General features: G+C 42.7%; 1 protein-coding gene across 6 annotated transcripts in view; it reads left to right on the top strand.

The window, feature by feature from the left end:
* Nucleotides 1-21,090, top strand: part of kmt2ca (lysine (K)-specific methyltransferase 2Ca) — a 143,380-nt gene that overhangs the window by 80,641 nt on the left and 41,649 nt on the right. For all 6 annotated transcript variants that reach the window (XM_066688276.1, XM_066688287.1, XM_066688316.1 and 3 more), the window contains exons 15-26: nucleotides 2,933-3,052; nucleotides 6,245-6,361; nucleotides 9,491-9,592; nucleotides 9,737-9,841; nucleotides 11,048-11,229; nucleotides 12,113-12,277; nucleotides 12,735-12,844; nucleotides 13,157-13,222; nucleotides 13,738-13,950; nucleotides 15,446-15,574; nucleotides 19,430-19,549; nucleotides 19,933-20,063. In XM_066688276.1, coding sequence (XP_066544373.1) covers nucleotides 2,933-3,052; nucleotides 6,245-6,361; nucleotides 9,491-9,592; nucleotides 9,737-9,841; nucleotides 11,048-11,229; nucleotides 12,113-12,277; nucleotides 12,735-12,844; nucleotides 13,157-13,222; nucleotides 13,738-13,950; nucleotides 15,446-15,574; nucleotides 19,430-19,549; nucleotides 19,933-20,063 — 1,560 coding nt within the window. The remainder of the gene's footprint in view (nucleotides 1-2,932; nucleotides 3,053-6,244; nucleotides 6,362-9,490; nucleotides 9,593-9,736; nucleotides 9,842-11,047; nucleotides 11,230-12,112; nucleotides 12,278-12,734; nucleotides 12,845-13,156; nucleotides 13,223-13,737; nucleotides 13,951-15,445; nucleotides 15,575-19,429; nucleotides 19,550-19,932; nucleotides 20,064-21,090) is intronic.

Consider the following 21,090-nt stretch of genomic DNA (forward strand, 5'->3'; position numbering starts at 1 on the left):
TGCACCATGTCACAAAGGTCGAATCATTTCAAATTGGTTTCTTGAACATGACAATGAGTTCACTGTACTAAACTGGCCCCCACAGTCACCAGATCTCAACCCAATAGAGCATCTTTGGGATGTGGTGGAACGGGAGCTTCGTGCCCTGGATGTGCATCCCACAAATCTCCATCAACTGCAAGATGCTATCCTATCAATATGGGCCAACATTTCTAAAGAATGCTTTCAGCACCTTGTTGAATCAATGCCACGTAGAATTAAGGCAGTTCTGAAGGCGAAAGGGGGTCAAACACAGTATTAGTATGGTGTTCCTAATAATCCTTTAGGTGAGTGTATAAAATGCATAATGCAATGTTTACTAGTAGACGTGTTATAAGGCTTTCAATTTTTAAGCTTCGGTTTTGTTTCTTCGTAACGTAATTATGCAGAAGAATCTGGTGTACTGTAATACTAATAGCCTAATTATTTCTTCAAGCCTTCGCAAAATAGAGAGATGGGCAATCGAGAAGCATTAGCTATTAATTGCAATTATGCATAGTTTTTTTTGGGGGGGGTGTCTTGTGTTCTGAATTCTTAAAACCTAAGTTGGTTTTATTTGTGATTATTTGCAAATCGCTTCACAAGACAATAATATAGTGCATATTTGAGCAGTGTTCAAACTCGTACCCACTCTTTATTTTTAACTGGATATCCATTTTGCATTCTTCCCTTCCCTGGATAGTCTCCACACTCTGTGAGCAGTAATTCAAAGGGTGGGCTTTCTCCACTGTTGACTGGGGATTTCCTGCTTGTGTCGATGATTGTGCGCTGCGTTGACTTGTTGCTGTGCTGTTCACACGGGCCATGGAGCCGTCCCTGCAGGCCTTGAGGCACGGCATTCCTCAGTAATGGACGTTGTCATAATCTGATTAACGCGCCCCTGTGGATGCAGCGCGTTTGGAAGATGTGCGTCCGTAAGAATGAATTGTTGGTCTTGTAAGAAGAGTGTAGTCTGATGGGGGTGCTGAAGTGACTGTTGAATAGGATGAGTGTGGTGCAAAATGGCGAAGACAAAAAAACCTTCACAATTTGACACCTTCCCTCACAGCGGCGTTCACGTGCCCTGCCCACTAACCTCTGTGTACACATCTGGCCTTGAGCCTTGCCCAGAGGTTGAAGAGTCTTGGTGCGTTCGTTGCTTTGGGATGGAGGCCTCTGGTTTTAACGCACTTTCACAGGTGCAGTTGTTTCAAACTCAAAGGGGTGGTTTGCCACAGTGCTCAGCATGAGCACAGACCCAGATGCTCGCTCTTCACTTTGGTCAGGGGGCCGATGGTGTGGGCAGGCTGATCTGGTTGCAGTGGTCTGCCGTTGTTCGTCTTTTATTCGGGATCGTTGGCTTGAACAGGTGCTCAGGAGATTGTTACACGGTGCTTTGTGCCTCACTCTTGTCCAGTTAAAAGGGGTCTGACTTGTATGATGGGTAATGTGAACTTATTTAAATTTAAACAAATGAGGAGGGATATACATATACAGCAACATTGGTTTCTGAAAGAAGTGCACGTTGTCGAGTATATAGAGCAGAACTGGGACACGATGGCCAAGACCCAACAGTAACACTTTAATCTAGGCTACACAAAGCTGTTAGTGCTGAATTATTCTCTTACAGGGTTTATACATCACAAGTGTGAACGTTTAATTAATAACACACTTAATCACTAGTAGAGGCCAGGTGCTCTCATCCTATAAATAATCTTAATATATTCTGGATTATAGAGAAGTTATAAATGCAGTTTGTACACTAACTGCTGTCACTAGCTGTCACATCTCTTGCATGTGAAAGTCAGGCTCTTCCTCCTACAGCTCTAAGCTCACCTCTAAAGATGCTGCAACGACGGTTGATTCGGGTTCCACAGCATGTGATATGCTTTTTGTGTACAGTTCTGCATCTCCTTCGATTGGTTCCATCATAAGTGCTGAACCCACCCTGTGCCATTTTTATTTGACGTTAATGTGGTGTACAGCATCTTCCAGAAGAAGCCCTTAACATCTTTCATTTTGTTTTTTGCTCATGCTCCTCTTCGAGACCATGTTTTGTGTATTGACACCTTTGTTTTATCTTGGGGCTGAGTTATGTTATGCTTTCATTTAATTGTTTGACATTATTAGAGCGAGAGAGGGGAAAAAGTTTGGGACAAATCTGAGTGGTAAAGAAAAATTGTCATACCCTTGGCTGTAATATTTTATTTATGATTTGGCTTTACAAAATGTAATTCTCTATAGTTAATTTTTATTGATTCTAATTAGTTAACGTAACACTGATTACTTATTACACACACTAATTGAATCCTAAAATGTATTTAATTGGAAACGGGCCTCATCTTAACAAGTGTGCTGTGAGTTTGTGTGGTTTTGTGTAATTGGGCCAAAAAGCAATACTATTATTTCAATGCACGCCAAACAGAATTTTTTGAATGCATGTACAAAGCAAAAATACAAACCAGTATTTACAAGGCATCTAATTCTGGGAAGCTGGTATTTTTCTGTTATTTATTGATCTATGAGTTTGAACTTTCTTCTCCGCACACGCGTGTGTTCGTGCGACATGTTCCCCAGAGATGTGAATATTCAGCTCGGCTCTCGCAGGGACAAATATTGAACAAGCAATCAAATTTCAAACGGTGGGCATTAAATCAGCCTGAGAGTGCCACTTATCACTGGGAGCTTGCCCTAAAGCACGTGGCATTTTGCTAGCCGTGCAAAGAGTCTTGATTGTGCTCTGTAATTTGTTGAACACCTGGTACAACCCTCAATTTTGTCCCAAACATTTATTATTTATTATTTCACTTCTGCTTTCTAGCTTTTTATTTAGATTTCCTTTTTTCCCCCTTTTGCTGGCTTTCAATTTATGTTGCTGCATTTTGTCCCCCTTCTCTCACCCACTATGCCGTAGGGCGCTTGGAGCACCCCTAGCACTGTGAGCTCTCCGTCTTGGTCACCTGAGCGCTCAGAGGGGTGGGAAACCCCCAAGACGAGGCAGCCTTCGAGTACCCCCGTCTGGAGCATCAAAGTGGTAAATAGTTTGCCTTACGTTAAGAGCAGAGAGTGTGGATCTCATGTTTGTTTCCAGAGCACAGGATACAGACGCCAGCTAGACGCATGAGGTGCTTTGGTTGTCACAGCCAGTGATGGCTGCCATTGACATCCATGCATCGTGGGAGTGGGGGATTATGGTGGCGTTAGAGTAGGTATTGTGTTTCACTAGGACGGGGACGGCCAGGGCTGTTAATCTCCCACATCCTGGCCCAGCTCCAGGACGGGGCCAGGAATCTGACCCGTGAATTTCCACTCTTCCCCCGAGTGGCATAACTGAGTCTCTGCTTTCTGGGCTCCTCCGAGAGCAGGACGGGTTGTTTGCCAAGTGGAGGGGCTGCCAGGCCCGGCCACTTTGAAAAATGGATGGTGTTGATAAAGTGGATTCAAATTAATTCCCAAGGAGATGGAGAAACTGAAATCCCGCTTTTTGTGACTATAGCCTGCTTTCTTGTACGTTTTGCTTATTTTTTTTCCCCCCTACTCTCCGGCACCCAATTCACAGATGGGGAAATGAAATAGTGAATCTGCCAAACTTTGTTCTCAAAGAAAAGTCCCAGTGATTTATGTTGTAGGCTAATGTTCCTCCACTGTATAGCCTTGGTTCTCCCATAGACAAGGACAGTTTAGACTAATACAGACACAGATGCCTTCCTTTGCCAAGTTCTGTCAATTTGAACCTGCAGGCACAGAAAGGATGTAAAGTAATTAACTTATTTTAGAGAAATTGGAATCCAAGGGGGAAATAGAAAATGAAGTGGCTTTGGAATGTGCTTTTATTTGAGAGCCTTGCAAACTTGAGCATGCATGGGAAAGCAGCTTTTGGGCATAAGTCATCAGTTCCACCTGCTTTTTGTCTTTTTTGTGCACCCCCAAAACTGCTCTGCCAAGCCTGACTGCATGTCCCTGAACCAGTGAGGCTGATTCACTGAAAGACCTGGGACTCTTTTGAAGCTCCATTTCAGGACAAAAGCCTTTTTCTGGTCTTCATGGCTAAGAGCCTTCACAATATCTCCTAATATCTCTGTGATTGTTTTCTGATGCTGACTCTGATCTCCTCCCTGAAATGACCAGCCACTGGAAGAGCAAAGGAAATCAATTGTAGCCCCATTTAGGACCAGGTTAAAAACCTCTGCCCTGGAGGATACATCTACCTTAAATCTACAACAGTTGAGCCTTCCTTTCAGAGACCATTTTCTGGTTGTAAAGAGTTAGTATTATGCTTATATTTAATTTTGTCAGTCCTACAGGTGCACAAGTGGAGAGTCAATTTTATTTAGTTTATACTGCAGAATAAATATTAGACTGGAGTTCACTATGCAAACGCACCATAAGCATCACGTGAGGCTTGCTTTAAAGAAATTGGATCATGCCAGAGTGTGACCATTCTACAGCTACTGATTCAAAAGTTTCAAATTCATTTGGGAACCCAATGGGAGACGATTACCTGTTGAATGATCTGCTTGGAGTTTATAGTAGACAGAGGTTTTAAAGGCTCATATTGGCCAGCCCTGTCACACCAGCGCAGTGGAGTCTGGAAGTGGGTGCACTGACTTTCAGGTGGTTGTTAAACAAGAAGGGTTTCCTGTCAGGATTCCCAGAAACATAATCCCCCACCAGGCGCGAGAAGTTAATCGCTGGAGTTGGTGGAATAATGTCAATAGACCCTTAGCTCACTGCTGTAACGTTTCAGTGGAGATCAGAGACTATAATGGGCCCACGTTTCCAGCTGTCTTCAGAAGAGGGACGGTCAGTGCAGTCAGCTGATCTGGACTCTGCAGAAGCCTTGGCCATGGCTGAAAGCACACCTGGTGGCAGAACCAGCAGCAAGACAAACTGGAGCCGATGGGAACATGTGACTGAAACTGCATTGAGGAGCGAGTCTCTGTAGGCTAAAGCAAGCGTGCTGTGGGAACAAATACAGTGCAGGAAAGACACTTTGGAGAGAGGTTAACACCTATGGAATTGGCCAAACACTTCTGTGGTTAACCTTTTCTTGTGTTCTCCAAATTTCCATTGAGTCACGTCAAATATTTATCTTGTAATTTGCTGTCATGTCATGAGATATGGAAACAAAAACCTCTTGACCGCTTTGTGGTTTACAAGGTTAAAAGTGTAAATATTTAGCTAGTGACCACATGTTGAATGACATCTCGCAGTCACATTTCAAAATTATACTACGGGTTTATTGCTTTGCATTGCTTTCAGTCGCCTATGAAGAAATATAAAGGGTGTGTGGGGGTGTGTGTAAAATGTTACAATGCATTCCTAAATTATAAAACTGGAGTTTGGGCTTTGTAACAGCAGTACAGTATGTTTTGCACTGATTTGCATATGAATTCAATCAAACGCTGCTTAAAAAACCATGGTGTCAATTAACGTATTTGACGACGTCCCATAGTCTCTTTTAAAGAGCTGTCAGTCACTGGAGTTTTCCCATCATGCAACGGTCTCCCAGCTGAGCCTCTGAATTATTGAGTGGTCCTGCGAGAACATTGCCTTGAAACGTATGTATGTAAGGTCGGGATTTATTTTCCACTTACATTGCTTATAATGCAAATTATCCTCCCCCCATTGGTCTTCCTTTCCCACTGCTTCCATTACAAAAAAAAAAGCACAATGGTATTTCCATTTCTTTCCAACTACTTGAAAGAGTTGCTGCTTTAAAGGCAGCTTCACTGAGAGGAACCGTGCCAAAGGATTTTCGAGTTGGCTAACCTCTCGTGTAGGACGAGGTGGGGGGGGGCACCCACAGTGGATTTTCAAAAGTATTTCTCTGAAAGATGTTCAATAAAACAAGGATTAAAACCTACATCTCAGATTCTGGTAACCAGGGGACTTTTTGTTTTGAATTTCGCCATTTATCTCCCACACATCTGTAAACACACCAGGCGGGGCAGTGCTTTCGGGTATTCGCACAAGGGTCTGGTGAGCATTCAGCCTGGGTGGGGACGCTATAATTGAGCCCCTGCCTGGGACTGGGAGAGGTGGGGAGGCCAGCGGAGGATGCACAGATTAAGGGGCTGCGTGAGAACGGGCACTACATCGCACGGCCTGCGTCTCCAGTGCCCTGAAGCCACTCTGTTTGAATGTATTTACTGATGTTTAAAGGGGTTGCTCAGAGAGAGGTCAAGCCAGGCCTGAAATGTGCATCTCTCCTCTGTGTGCGCAGGGCCGCGGATCCGGCTTCCCCGGGAAGAGGAGGCCGCGGGGGGCCAGTCTGTCTGGGAGAGGGGGAAGAGGCCGCTCGAAAATGAAAAATGGAATCGGAGCCATCATCACTCCTGGAGTAGGTCCCCCCTCGGTCTTTTTTTACCTCCCTGTTAGATTGATGATAAAATTGACGGCTCTGCACCTCAGAGCCGGTGTTCTGATTGAAATCCAGTCCTGCAGGACCGCAAGTGTACTTCTTATAACCCTTACCTGCGTTGGCTGTGCTTTTCATTTGTTCCATTAACCAATTAAGCGCTTAGGGTGCAATGAAAACCAGATGATGCTCTGGTCCATTGTAACTAGATTTGAAGGACACTACATGAAAGTATGGATTTAAAACTGATTTGATTTAATCTTTTGTGCATTTGTGTGACCAAACGGCAGTTCAAGTTAATATCCTCTCGGCTTCTTTTGATTTGGACTTATTTACATTAGTTTATTCTTTCTCTTCTGTACATCATTATTGGATTATCAGATTTTTTTTGCAGCACCTCAATTACAAACCATAGTCTCTTATCTATTTTTCAAACCCATGTGAAAATCCTCAATCGGTTCCATGGTTATTTATTTCAGTCAATCAGTAGAAAAGGCAGGTCATTAAAAACCACCTCAGATGTACATTTTTCATTTTCTTTTTCAACCCTCATTCAGACATACCGTAAAACTTCCCATACTCGCCGCGTCTCAAATAGCAGCAGGTCTCCAATAGTCACCAGGTTGATTTGCATAATCATGTAAACAAAAGCCGGTCTCGAATAAACGCCAGGTTACAAAACAGACTTGACCATGTTTTATAGATAAAGAAAGGGGAAATCGATAGTTTCTAAATATGCATTAACCTTCCAAAGCGTATTTACCTAAACTTTTAGTTTTTGCATCTTTCTTGTTTTCAGTAAATTATACTGTATATTAATAAAAAAAAAAAAAAAAAAACGTTTTTATTATACACATATACACTCACCTAAAGGATTATTAGGAACACCTGTTCAATTTCTCATTAATGCAATTATCTAACCAACCAATCACATGGCAGTTGCTTCAATGCATTTAGGGGTGTGGTCCTGGTCAAGACAATCTCCTGAACTCCAAACTGAATGTCTGAATGGGAAAGAAAGGTGATTTAAGCAATTCTGAGCGTGGCATGGTTGTTGGTGCCAGACGGGCCGGTCTGAGTATTTCACAATCTGCTCAGTTACTGGGATTTTCACGCACAACCATTTCTAGGGTTTACAAAGAATGGTGTGAAAAGGGAAAAACATCCAGTATGCGGCAGTCCTGTGGGCGAAAATGCCTTGTTGATGCTAGAGGTCAGAGGAGAATGGGCCGACTGATTCAAGCTGATAGAAGAGCAACTTTGACTGAAATAACCACTCGTTAGAACCGAGGTATGCAGCAAAGCATTTGTGAAGCCACAACACGTACAACCTTGAGGCGGATGGGCTACAACAGCAGAAGACCCCACCGGGTACCACTCATCTCCACTACAAATAGGAAAAAGAGGCTACAATTTGCACAAGCTCACCAAAATTGGACAGTTGAAGACTGGAAAAATGTTGCCTGGTCTGATGAGTCTGGATTTCTGTTGAGACATTCAGATGGTAGAGTCAGAATTTGGCGTAAACAGAATGAGAACATGGATCCATCATGCCTTGTTACCACTGTGCAGGCTGGTGGTGGTGGTGTAATGGTGTGGGGGATGTTTTCTTGGCACACTTTAGGCCCCTTAGTGCCAATTGGGCATCGTTTAAATGCCACGGCCTACCTGAGCATTTTCTGACCATGTCCATCCCTTTATGACCACCATGTACCCATCCTCTGATGGCTACTTCCAGCAGGATAATGCACCATGTCACAAAGGTCGAATCATTTCAAATTGGTTTCTTGAACATGACAATGAGTTCACTGTACTAAACTGGCCCCCACAGTCACCAGATCTCAACCCAATAGAGCATCTTTGGGATGTGGTGGAACGGGAGCTTCGTGCCCTGGATGTGCATCCCACAAATCTCCATCAACTGCAAGATGCTATCCTATCAATATGGGCCAACATTTCTAAAGAATGCTTTCAGCACCTTGTTGAAACAATGCCACGTAGAATTAAGGCAGTTCTGAAGGCGAAAGGGGGTCAAACACAGTATTAGTATGGTGTTCCTAATAATCCTTTAGGTGAGTGTATATATGTATATGTATGTGTATATATATATATATATATCTATATATATATATATCTATATATATATATATCTATATATATATATATATATATATATATATATCTATATATATATATATATATATATATATCCATATCTATCTATAGATATATATATATATATATATATATATATATATATATATATATATATATATATATATATATATATATGGATATATATATATATGGATATATATATATATATATATATATATATGGATATATATGTTATATGTATGTATATATTGTATTGCTGTTAATTGCAGTGATTGAACTAACAATTAACTGCAACATAGACAGGGGGTCAAACACAGTATTAGTATGGTGTTCCTAATAATCCTTTAGGTGAGTGTATATATGTATATGTATATATCCATATCTATATATCTATATATCCATATCTATAGATCTATATATCCATATCTATATATCTATATATATATATATGGATATATATATGGATATATATGTTATATGTATGTATATATTGTATTGCTGTTAATTGCAGTGATTGAACTAACAATTAACTGCAACATACACAATGCATTAATGAAGTATAATGTTGATGGTTTGGTTTAAAGTGTATTTCCACAGTTTTGTTGAAGTGCTTTTTGTTTAGTTAGTGAGAGTTCACAGTACATCGAATCTTAGACAGTTAACAGAATTACCGGTATCTTGTTTTCAATCCAATGTATAGTTCACTATACATTTGAATATGATTTGTTTACATCTTTGGAAAGCTATGTAAATTTAACATTTCAGGTTTTTATCCCACAAACCTGTTCCTGATATTCAATGATGCCGAAAATAACCCTGACAGCATTCAGAACCTAATTGTCAAATGCCCAGATGAATGCCAGAAAAAGTGAATCCCTCAAAACACAAATTCCCCACATTTTATTTATGTATTTATTTTCCCAGATGTTGCATGTCGGTTTCCTCCTCGACAGCAGATTTGAATGTTGTCATTTTTGTCTAACCTGTCTGCAGATTAACCTTGTGGAAACGTATGTGGTTAAGGAAGAGGAGGAGAACTCCATGCACAACACCGTGGTGTTATTCTCCAGCAGCGATCGGTTCACTTTGAAACAGGTAAGGAGCTTCTGCTCACTTGCTCACACTAACATTCATTACAACACACTGTGCTATCCAGTGTGAATTGGGATCTAATTGTGGGGAGGCTGAAATGAGGGCTTCTGGGCTTCTGATTGGATTAACCTGATGTCTGTGTTGCAGGACATGTGTGTAGTCTGTGGCAGTTTCGGGCAGGGGGCGGAGGGCAGACTGCTAGCCTGCTCTCAGTGTGGGCAGTGTTACCATCCTTACTGTGTCAGTATTAAGGTAAAGGACTTCCGTCAGCTTTTGCAAGCCCTTACATTGTACTGTATTGATCCCATTTAACCAAATGCATCTCAAGTCTGAGAGATACTTTGTTCTTGCAGTTTATTTTACAGTGTGAAAGGGGAACACGCACAATTCCTAAAATGATGGTAGACTTTTCCAGTCTAATTCTATCTTATAAGCAACTTTTAAAACTTAAAAATGTCAAACTTCCCAAATAAGTGCCAGGGTGTCAGGATGGTGTCATAACTTCCTGGAAAGCACAAACAGTGGAAGAACTACAAAGTACTGGATTGTTATCAGTCATCACAAATCTGTCTGAAAAGATTTGTTTGCCATAATACACCAATTAACAGAAAGCCAGGTAGCAGATAACGATTCTGCCATCAGTGTAGGAATCCTTGCCTGCTCAAACAGGCGCAAGACTTCCTTCAGTTTTAACCACCAGCCAATCGGTTGTCAAACCTAATTGTCAGTAAATAGCACTGTTTGTTTTTAAGACGCTTTAATGTGCAGTGATGGAAGCCAATAGTTAAGGGAGATTAAATTCTGTTCAAGATGGCTTACTTTTGTGAACTCATAAAAGACCAATTAAGATCAAGCAGTCAGCACTTTGAATATAAAAAGTGCTGAACGTAGAGACACGGAGATGGGAGTTTTAGCTCCAAAAGAATACAAATATCCAGACTTTTTATACATTTGAAGATCAGTTTTAAAACTTTATCAAATTAATCCAAGAGGATTCTTGAAAATGTGTCAGGATATTATTTTCAGTTAGCGTTTTCTTTTCCAACAGTATTTGTGTTTATTTAAACAAAAGTACATCAATAAAATTGTGACTGTCACTCTGCCAGGAATTTCCCTGAAGCGAGACCATGTTTGTTTTGTGAAATCCTCTGTTTGCGCACGCATGTACACGTTACATTTTCTGTAAAAACAGGGGAGCTTTCTCACATCTCGAGCATATTGGGGCGAGGGATGTAATAAAAGACCAATTTCATTGCATGATCTTGAGCCTTAATTAAGATCACAGATTCCTTTTGAATTCTGCAGACGATAATCGCATCAACTGATGTAATTGCAGCAAAACAAACAATTGGCTTGGGGTGACAGCTGCAGCTTCACGTTTTTAAATTCTTAATCGGTTGATGCTTTCAAGCGACGTGGCCTGACCGGTCATTTTCCTCTTCTTCTTCCTCGTCACAGATCACCAAGGTGGTGCTGAGCAAGGGCTGGCGCTGCCTGGAGTGCACGGTGTGCGAGGCCTGCGGGAAGGCCACCGACCCGGGCCGCCTGCTGTTGTGCGACGACTGTGACATCAGCTACCACACCTACTGCCTGGACCCCCCCCTGCAGACGGTCCCCAAAGGCAGCTGGAAGTGCAAGTGGTGAGCACAGCCAGTTCGGAGATGTAGGATGGCTGTCTCTGCATGGACACCTGACCTGTGCCTTCTCTGTTTACCGCTTGTCTGTGTTTAGCAGCTGTTTCTCCAGTCAGATTTACCAACAGACTTCCCCTTGTTTTGGTCTTTGGAGTTTCTCTGATTACTATGAATAAACAATCAGATTATTATTTTTTGTTTCATTTTAGACAGTCTTTCCCTTAGTCTGTCCATTTGCCACTTGGGTTGTCTCTGTTGTAGGTTTCATCAGCCTTTCTCCTTTGTTTCTCCTGGCTATTGCTGTGCGTCGACAAGATTTTATTTTGTACTCAACCCTGTAGAAAGTACAGCAACTCCCTGAAGTATGACTGATTAGGAAACCCGCCCTGATGATGCACCGTTCATAGTGTCATTTTATCCAATATATAACACGCCTCGTGTTTGCCCCGCGGTGTGTTGGGAAAATGATACTGTAACTATTCATACAGAGCCCTACCAGATTAGAATAAACTAGCGTAACACAGCGATGCACGCCTTTGTCAGGGTGACGCAGCTCTTTGTGAGTGTTTCCATGCCAGAGACGTGATCCCTTTCTGAACGTAGAAGAGCGGACGAATCCCCCGGGGCAGGGGGCTAGTGTTTTGGCGTGGCGGGTTTTAGCTGAGCTGTGCAGTGCAGGCGCTTGGAGGGGCAGAAAAAGATACAGGAATTGAAAATGGTGTGATGGCTTTTGAAAGGGGAGGTGTGGGGTGCAGTTGTTTGACGAAAGACTGACAGTTTGTGGTTAGAGGGTACGTTTTGATGGTTTCTTATTAAATTAATGGCTTGTTTTCCTCCCGTCTCCCTGTGGATTTGAATGCTGACCGCACCGCCCCTCTCATTCCTGCAGGTGTGTCTCGTGCACCAACTGTGGCTCTGCTTCGCCGGGCCTGAGGTGCGAGTGGCAGAACAACTACACGCAGTGCGCCCCCTGCGCCAGCCTGGCCGTGTGCCCAGTGTGCTGCCGCAACTACCGCGAGGACGAGCTCATCGTGCAGTGCCGGCAGTGCGACAGGTGGGCCTCCGACACGCGCACCTTGCCACCGCAGGGTGTGTGCGGTGTGTGGTGGCATCTGCATTGGGGGGGGGTTTGTGGAAGGTGGGGTAGTGTGTGAAAATGTGAAATGCAGCCTGTCCATCTTTTGATTTTACGTTGTGTGCTGTTTTTTTTTTATTTTTTTATTTACTTTCTATAGATTTTGATTTTGGTTTTATATACATGTCTACAGTTCTAAGTGGGTGTCTGAGAGGCTCATAGCAGATCTTCTGAACCGCAGACACATTTAAAGGCATGTTGCCACAGTTAAGCGACGTGAACTGTAAAACACTCGACCTCTCTGCATCTCTTCCCCTGCAACGTCTTCCTCAAACCACCTCGTCGATCACGAGGGTCAGCAGGTTGTCCCGGTGACGTTCTAAAGACCTTCTGTGCTTCTCTTCCAAACCCCCACTCCCCCCCCCCCCCTCCCCAGGTGGATTCACGCCACCTGTCAGAATCTGAACACAGAGGAGGAGGTGGAGAGAGCCGCGGACCACAGCTTCGACTGCACCATGTGCCGAGTGCATCCGACGCCGGCTCTGGGTAGGAACGCAACGCAGCATCCATTCAGCCTTGTGCTTTATAAGCTCTTGATTGATTAATTCGTCTATTGTAATTGTGCTCTGAAAAGCCTGATCAGTGAACATGATTGAAGTTTGTTTAATGTAGTTCAAATGCTTAATAATAAATATACAAAATATTTTTGAGGCATCACAGAATTATTTGCACATTTCAAACTGACGTAGCAAGATTTCAAGCTAGATGGTCAGCTCTGTTCAGAGTGGAAAGGCAGATCCTCCAGCCTGTACGGTAACTCGTTTTTCTTTTTTCTCTCTCTCTCTCTCTCTCACACAGCATCCAGCATGGAGAGCAGTGAGTCACCGATCGTGGCTCAGATTGTGACGAAAATGAAAGAGCTGGGTAAATGCGCAACCGTTTGTCGATGTGACCGCAGGTTTCTCAGGCTTGTTTTATTGAGCGGTTTCACATGCTACACATGCAGAACCAGGCAGGCAGCTGGAACAGGGAGAAATGAGCAGAGCAGCAGATGAAATGCCCTTTGACCTCCACCTGCTTTCCACACATGCCCAGATAGACACTTTACCAAACCACGCATGCCCACAGAAGCATTCTCTTGGGCTTCTTGAAAGGGTACAGAACTGATTGGCAGTTTAGCTCAGCATGTCTGTAACGTCTCGGGCTCCTCTTTGACATCACTGGGTCGTTATAACTGGTTGTGGCTTTTTCAGGTTCCTTATAAAGATAGGGTAGATCTGACATCCCCCAGAAATCCCCTTGTGTCCTCCTACACAGTGGATCTCGCACACACACAAACCGATGTCCTGGCCTCATCCACAGATCTATGGTGAATCGATGGATGTCATTACATATGTATTTATATGCATCTATTTCCTCTTCTGTCCGTCTCCTCTCAGACCCGCCCAAGACATATACCCAGGATGGGGTGTGTCTGACTGAGACAGGACTGTCTCAGCTGCAGAGCCTGGCGGTGACGGTGCCACGGCGGAAGAGACCCAAGCCCAAACTGAAGCTGAAGATCATCAACCAGAACAGCGTGTCCGTGCTGCAGCCTCTGCCGGACCCCCAGTCTGAGCACTCGCGGGATGGGGACATGGATGATAGCCGGGGTACTGCAGCGCCCCGACACACGTCCCAGTGTCCTGGTCTTTACAGTCACAGATCAGATTCACAATGTGGGGGTTTACCTGCATGGTTACACTGTGCTGGCATGTCCCCTATCCCTCGTACCAATCCTTTCATATAAAAAGTGTGTTATATATAAAAGTGTGTTTTAGGGAAAGAGAGAGAGAGTGGCAGTGTGTTTTAAGGGAGGGGAGAGAGCGAGCGAGCGAGTGAGAGAGAATATATAAAATATGAGGAGTAAACTGATATACCTGGAATAACTTTTCCCAAAAATACTTGTAAAGAAGCAATGAAATAGAGGCCGCTGTCCTAACCAAAGTGTCATTTTGTGTCTCTATTTAAGTCAGTCAGTCTTCTGGTTGTGGACTCAAATTGTCTGTGTCTCATGGCAACATTGGATTTGGGGTTAGAACCTTGCAAGTATGGTTTGTGGGTAAAATTTCAGACGGCATTGATTTTTCATGCCCTGTATTTCTTATTTTGATATTCTCTGAACTCTTCATTAGATTTTATTTTTTATGATGGGGGAAGGATAAAGGAAGTCTACTTGACGTTCTCGTTCTTGACAATTATTTATCTTAAGAACCAGTATTCTGTGTTAAAATGCATTTTATTAAAAAAAAAAAAAAAGAAATCCTTACAATATTTACTGCTTTAATTCTAAAATTGTGTTAAAATAATAAGAAGAAGAAAGCAGACCATGTTACCTGGAATGGATATGCATAATTCAAAGATTCAAGATTTCCAAACATTAAAAGCTCTTGCAGAAGAGATTGGGGGGAGTGTGGAATATCTGTTATTCACTTAACTTGGAGAAGGAAGAAAGGCAAGTCTTTGCTTTGAAAACAGCAGTCTGCAAATTCTTCCTACTTTGGTCTTGATATGAAGAGAGACTTCCAGAGTACGACTAAATTAATGCTCTCCATATTAAGCAACCTAGGGCCCCGAGAGTCTAGACTGAGACTTTACTAAATTTAGCTCAATTTGATTGAACTATTCTGTCCTTATAGATGACTTGGGGCCCCAGGCAGCCGCCTCTTTGAAATACTTAATGTCACCTGCTTATCTGTAGACGGCTACATTTTATTTATGCGTTTTGCTTTAGCCCACATAAGTGCCTGTCTCAGATGGAAAGGTTTTTTTCTCTTGTTTTGTCAGAAATCTGATGCGGCCCCCCAGAACACAATCGATACAACACTCTCAAAAGTAGCCAATGCACATTTTACATTTTTTAAGCAGTCTCTTGCTACGTGTTTGTTTTTACAGTTTTAGTTTTTTCCTCAGCCTATCTTTTTTTCTGTAAGGTATAAAGCATTCCCTCATACCTCCTTTTTAAATGGTAATCTTTTACATTTTTAAATGGCCCTCCGCTGAAATGACCCTGCTAATGCCAGCTATTTCACGTTCACAAAATAAGCTCTTAATTCACTTGATTTAAAAAATACCCCCGATTTCTCATGCATCTTCCTCCATTTGCAGAAGGAGACCTTTTAGACTGTGAGGGGAAGTCGGACTCCAGCCCGGAGAGGGAGCCGGCAGACGAAGACGCCAAGGGTGCAGATGGGGCCGATGGCGTCAAGAAGAGGAAACGGAAACCGTACCGACCCGGTAGGGGAGACGTTGAGAGCTGACACTCCACTGGACTGGGAGACAGATGGGTGTGCACGGCACAGTGGCAGCCCGGCCTGCTGGCATAGCTGACTCTTTAAGGCTGTAGCTCCTCAATGTTGTTAAGGAATACTGTCAGGAGTTTTACAGCCAGAAACGCTTATTCTAGGCAGAAAAAAAAAAAAAACCTGAAGTGGTCAGAGGGACTACAGCAGGTTTTAAAGCCTGAGGGACACGTGCGAAGACGTCTGTGTCTGGTAGCACTGGTACTGGTGTTTCTCAGATGGGTCTTGGCTGGGACGCTCCCTGGGGGGGGGGGAAGTCCTCACGTGTGTGCATTACACGTAATGCCTTTGCTCCAGAGCAGCTCTTGTAAGAGCCGGCCGTCCTGACCCGAATGAGAGGGAAAGAGCACGACGTGTGTCCAGAGTTTGAGTCCGACTCGCTGTGGAAGGAGCACCGGTCTGTTAAAAATGAACAGTTGATGAATAGGGAGTGCAGTGGTGGGGTGAGGGGGTGGAGCAGATGCTGCCAGCGCTGTTCAGCAGACAGGCCCGTTGTGCCGTGTGTGTAGGCGTGCTGTGAGAGAGAGGGCAATTACACTGCTTTCAGGGAAGGCTGTCATTTTAATCTAGTAGCATATCTTAACTTGGCTTTTTGGTGGCTCCACATCCCATTGCCTTTGTCTGGTGGTCGTTCTCCGTGATAGCTAATACCTGATGTGTGGATTTATTCATTTTAAGCATTGATTACACAGCATAACATAACTAAATTAAACGTGCCCCATTAGATTTGCCCATTATTTTGACCCATGTATTTTTGTTTTTGTTGGAAAGGCATGTTTTGTTCAGCTGTAGACATTGTTTTTATAGTGTTAACAAAAAGCTGAAGGGCTGGCCTCCCTCAGACCCCGTTGTTTATTGCCACGGGTCTGCCTGGACAGTAGGACCGATGCAACAGAAGCAGGAATATCAGGAATGATGCAGGAAAAGACAAATCTGCGCAGAAATGTTCTATAACTATACAGGAAGTGTACTTTGAATCCAAATAATCTTTTAAGCCGAGAACTGTGAAAGACCTACACCAGCGGTCTCAAACTCAATCCCTGGAGGGCCGTGTGTATGCTGATTTTCATTCCAACAGACTCGTCTATGTCTTAATTGGTCTAATTGTTTATTTAGCTAGATACATTTAAACACCTATCCATGCACCGGGATATTTTATAAGCAACTGTACCTTGAATACCTGTACCTTGAGTTACCTAGCAAAATATTTTTTGAAAAATATAATTGACAAATTTAAGTATTTGAGGACTCTTTTGGAACGAAACCAACATACACACGGCCCTCCAGGAATTGAGTTTGAGACCACTGACCTACACATTCTCATGCGTAATTGAAATATGTGGGTTAATGAATGAGAGAGAACTCCAGTTGGACCCCAGGTTTCAGACCCCTGGTCTCAATGTGCTTTAGTAGGCCTAGACTACTGCCACGGACCCCAGCATCTCACCATCTGGTTTTGCTTTTGATTAAATCTCCTTCATTTACTGTATCTGTGACATTAGGCATTCATCAAAATTAAAAAACAGCCTCAATCATCTTAAGAAGGAAATGACAAGGGAACTGTCCAGAGCCTAAATTTGAGTGTACAGGAAGCATAGAGAGAGATCCCTTGTATATAAATGTGTTGTAGTAATTGTGGTATCTTGCGCTGTTTCAGTAAAGTGCATCCCTGCAGGATTTTCCATAGGAGCATATAACAGGGTGCAGACTGGCTAGATTAGTTTTTGCTGGAATAAATCAAAGAGTGAATATGGGATGGAGTGCATTTGGAAGAAATTTAAATCTACTTTTGTAGAAGGAAATCTACCCATTTGAGAGAAGTATTTGATCAATGCACAAGACCCGTGTTCACTTGTGGCTGTGAAACCTGGTCACTAAATGCAAAAATTGCAGAAGGAGCATGGAATGTTGTCTGCTTTGAATAACATGACATTCACATTGCAAGAACAACAAATCAAAGATTTGTATTTCTGTGTGAAGTTACCAGTCTTCCAGACTACTTCAGGCAAATCCTAATGTTATCTCTAGTATTTGAGTCTCACTTTGCTGGACGCCCTTCACTTGTTGAAAATAAATCTTCATTTACATCTTCACTTCAATGACATCCGATTCTTTGGGATGAAACAGATTTTAAATGTAGGCGTTTATCACAAATAATAAATCCTATGTTACGCGTTATATTTCTCATCGCCAGTATACATTGAACGGACTGTGGTTTTCAAATACGGTAAAAATAACCGGTTTATATTAACCTATGCTTACGAAATGATCCGAGTCCAGTACGTCGTGACTCTGGGGGTACTCTTGGAACAATGAAATTACCAGAACGTCTTCAGGGTTCAGACTTTGGCAAATAATTTCCAAAAGGACTTTTGGGCCTGCTTGTTAATTATTTTAAACAGTTCCGGGAATCTAAAACCATCTAAAGCACTTGTTTTCTCAAGCTTTTTGTATGTGAAACAATTGAAGTCAAACTAAGTTAAATGAGGTTTCAATGAGGCAACTGAAGGCTTGGCTCAAACTGAAAGCAACAGAATAGTGGCTTTCTAGGATCGGGGTTGAAAAGCATGTAATGTAATCAATAGCTTTGAAAGCCTGTTGGCCTGTGGTTCCCCCAGGACCAGGCCCTCCCCACCGGTATTCAGCCCAGTGTTCAAATGGGTCCCAGAGCTGTGGTTTGTACCTAAACTAGACTCGGAACTCGTATGGAACACCTTGACTATGTAAAAGACAGGGCAGGCCTGAAAAATTCATATTTTGAATCTGGATTTCCCTGTTTATTTTGAAAGGAACTCGAGAAGCTGGAGGAATTGTCCTCTCGGCCCCCCCACCGCAAAAGTATGAAAAGAATTCAGACGGATTTTTGTTATGCTTTTGATCTCCACAGTAATTTAAAGAAGAGTGGGGTAGGGGGCGTAGGGGCCTTTTGGGGAAATAGATTTCAAAGAGACAGAGGTACTTGGTGAAGCTCCCACCTTGTTCTCTTTATCTGTAACCTTCCCCCTCTCTCACTCTCCTCACTCTCTCACTCTCTCTGTGTTAAACTGTCCCTGGTTGATGTATTTATGATGGTTGTTTGTTAACCGGAAGGAGCAGGCAATGCGTGCTTAATTTCAATGGATTTGAAAGCCACCTCTTGTCACAAATGGTTAGGTTGCAGGTCCTAGACTGGACTAGTCACTTTGAGGGAGAACTTCTGCTTAATCAAGGACATGTTTTCTCAGGCTGATAAAATCCCCAACAATGATCTCTCATGCTCTGTCGCGTGTCGAGGCTTTGAGACACTGCCGCATCCATGTTAAGATTTCAGTTTGTTAGAACGTCCTTGAGTAGGGCTTCTTGGATACCGACACCATTTCGATTGGTGACTTGACAGAAACGGAGGTTTAAACTGCGCTGTAGAACATGCTTTTGAAATACGTGTTCTTGACTGTGTGTCATGCATTGGAAAGACTAGTTACCACTTCTGTTTACCAAACACACTGAAATATGCCTGAGGGTATAAAATAATGGAGTGCCTCACAGACGTACCAACTCGGGACAGAAAGCCTTATTTTTGAGAACTTAAACAAGCTGGGACCCACAAAATATTTTTTTAACTACAGAAGGAGGTAGAATCACTGATCAGTAATCATTAATTAGCCATTTCAAGCCACAGACTAGCATTACTGGGAATGAGGAGTGTGATTAATATTCGACCAGCTTATATTAAAAAAAAAAAAAAAAAAAAAAAGTGTACACTGTGCGCTGATTTGGTTTCACTCATGCTTTTACCCATTGCCCCCTGCAGGCATTGGAGGGTTCATGGTGCGCCAGCGGAGCCGCACGGGCCAGGGCAAGGCCAAGCGCTTCCTCTGTCGGAAGGACTCGTCGGGCTCGGTATCAGAGAATGTCATGTGCAAGGAGGAAGGTAGGCCTTACTGGGACAGCCTGGCCTGTCCATGCCCTCTTACTATAAGCAACATTTGGTTTGGAGCTTCGTATTTTATATATTTTTCTGCTGTAGATGTGGAAAAAAATGCTGTTTTAAACTCTAGTGCACCCAGACTGTCTAGCCCAATCCCAATCCCTTAACAGAAAATAGGGAAGGGAACATGCTTGTAAATGAGAAGATGAGTTACAATCTCTTGCACTCTGGAAGCTGGGAAGCATTTTCCAATGTGACCGTAAATGTTTTGGCTCCATAAGTCAGTGGATTTACATCTTTCATCCGAATACTTGCGGGGAGAGCAGCGAGAGATTTTGAAAACATAACGTATCCAGGTTTTAAGAAGGGCTTTTTTCTGTGCTCAGGCTGGAACGAGCCGCTGCCAGATACTCCCGTGGATGAGTCTGTGCCGGGCTCCGAGACCCTGGAGAAGGCGAAGAAACGATACAGGAAAAAGAAAAACAAACTAGAGGAGACGTTTCCCACCTATCTGCAGGTATGTGTTGAACCAGGGCCGCTGCATCTACACACATCTTACTCTTCTAATCCTTTTGCTTCAGTTTGGTTTTCTTAATGTCAGAATTTGAAATGTGCTTACTGTCTGTCCTATGAATCGTGTTACACAGATAACTGTCTACCTATCTGTCCAAATCATGGTTCATAGCGGGAAATGTAGCCCCCTTTTAAAAATGAAAATAAAATATTCAAATTAAGGTGCCGAAAATGAATTTCACTGCTGGTCAGTTAACATCCTGCTGAGGGGAAAAATAGATCTTATGTTTGGTCTCTTAGCTGTGCATGCTTCTAAATGCATTAATTATAGATTTTTAATAACATTTAGGACTATGAATTCATGCAGGATGATGGGGTTTTGAAAGTTGCTTCTGTCATTTTCCTATTTCGAGGGCCCCTTGAAAACCCCTCTTCCATTGTGTTGATTTATCTGTGCTGTTTGTGAACCGACCTGGCTATTGTCCACCGTGCTTTTTCTTAGAACTGCGCCAATTAAACACTCTTGACTGGCCCATTAGTTGAAATATCCCTATAAAAAGCATCTCCTGTTGCATTATTTGTTTCTTTGTTTGGAGCTCATCCTTGGCCTTTGTGTTGACAATTAATACGATCTTCACCTCCTTCTCACTGTCACCTTGTATTAAGCTAATGATGTTTGTTTAGGTTTTGTTTTGCTCACACTTAATGTTCATCTTCACTTCTCTCTCTGGATACAATATGTATATGTTTAAAATAAATACAATTAACAGCTTTGCAGAGACATGTTAATTGCATCGAAGGAACACTGTGTTAGTGTTGGAAGAGGGAGAGAGAGGAAAAAAAGTAGGCCTGCTACCCCAGCTGGTTTCCTTGCACTGTGAGCTGCAAATTAAACTTAAAGGTCCTCACTAGAGGAATGACTTTAATCAATTATTGAAATCCCCCTGCGTTAGCCTTTTAATGTTTCAACACAGAGGGGAGTAGTCACAGTGATAGTTTGAGTTGTTAGATACATTGAACTGCTACCAACT

This window comes from Amia ocellicauda, chromosome 2 (genome assembly GCF_036373705.1).
Source record: "Amia ocellicauda isolate fAmiCal2 chromosome 2, fAmiCal2.hap1, whole genome shotgun sequence".
Taxonomy (NCBI): domain Eukaryota; kingdom Metazoa; phylum Chordata; class Actinopteri; order Amiiformes; family Amiidae; genus Amia; species Amia ocellicauda.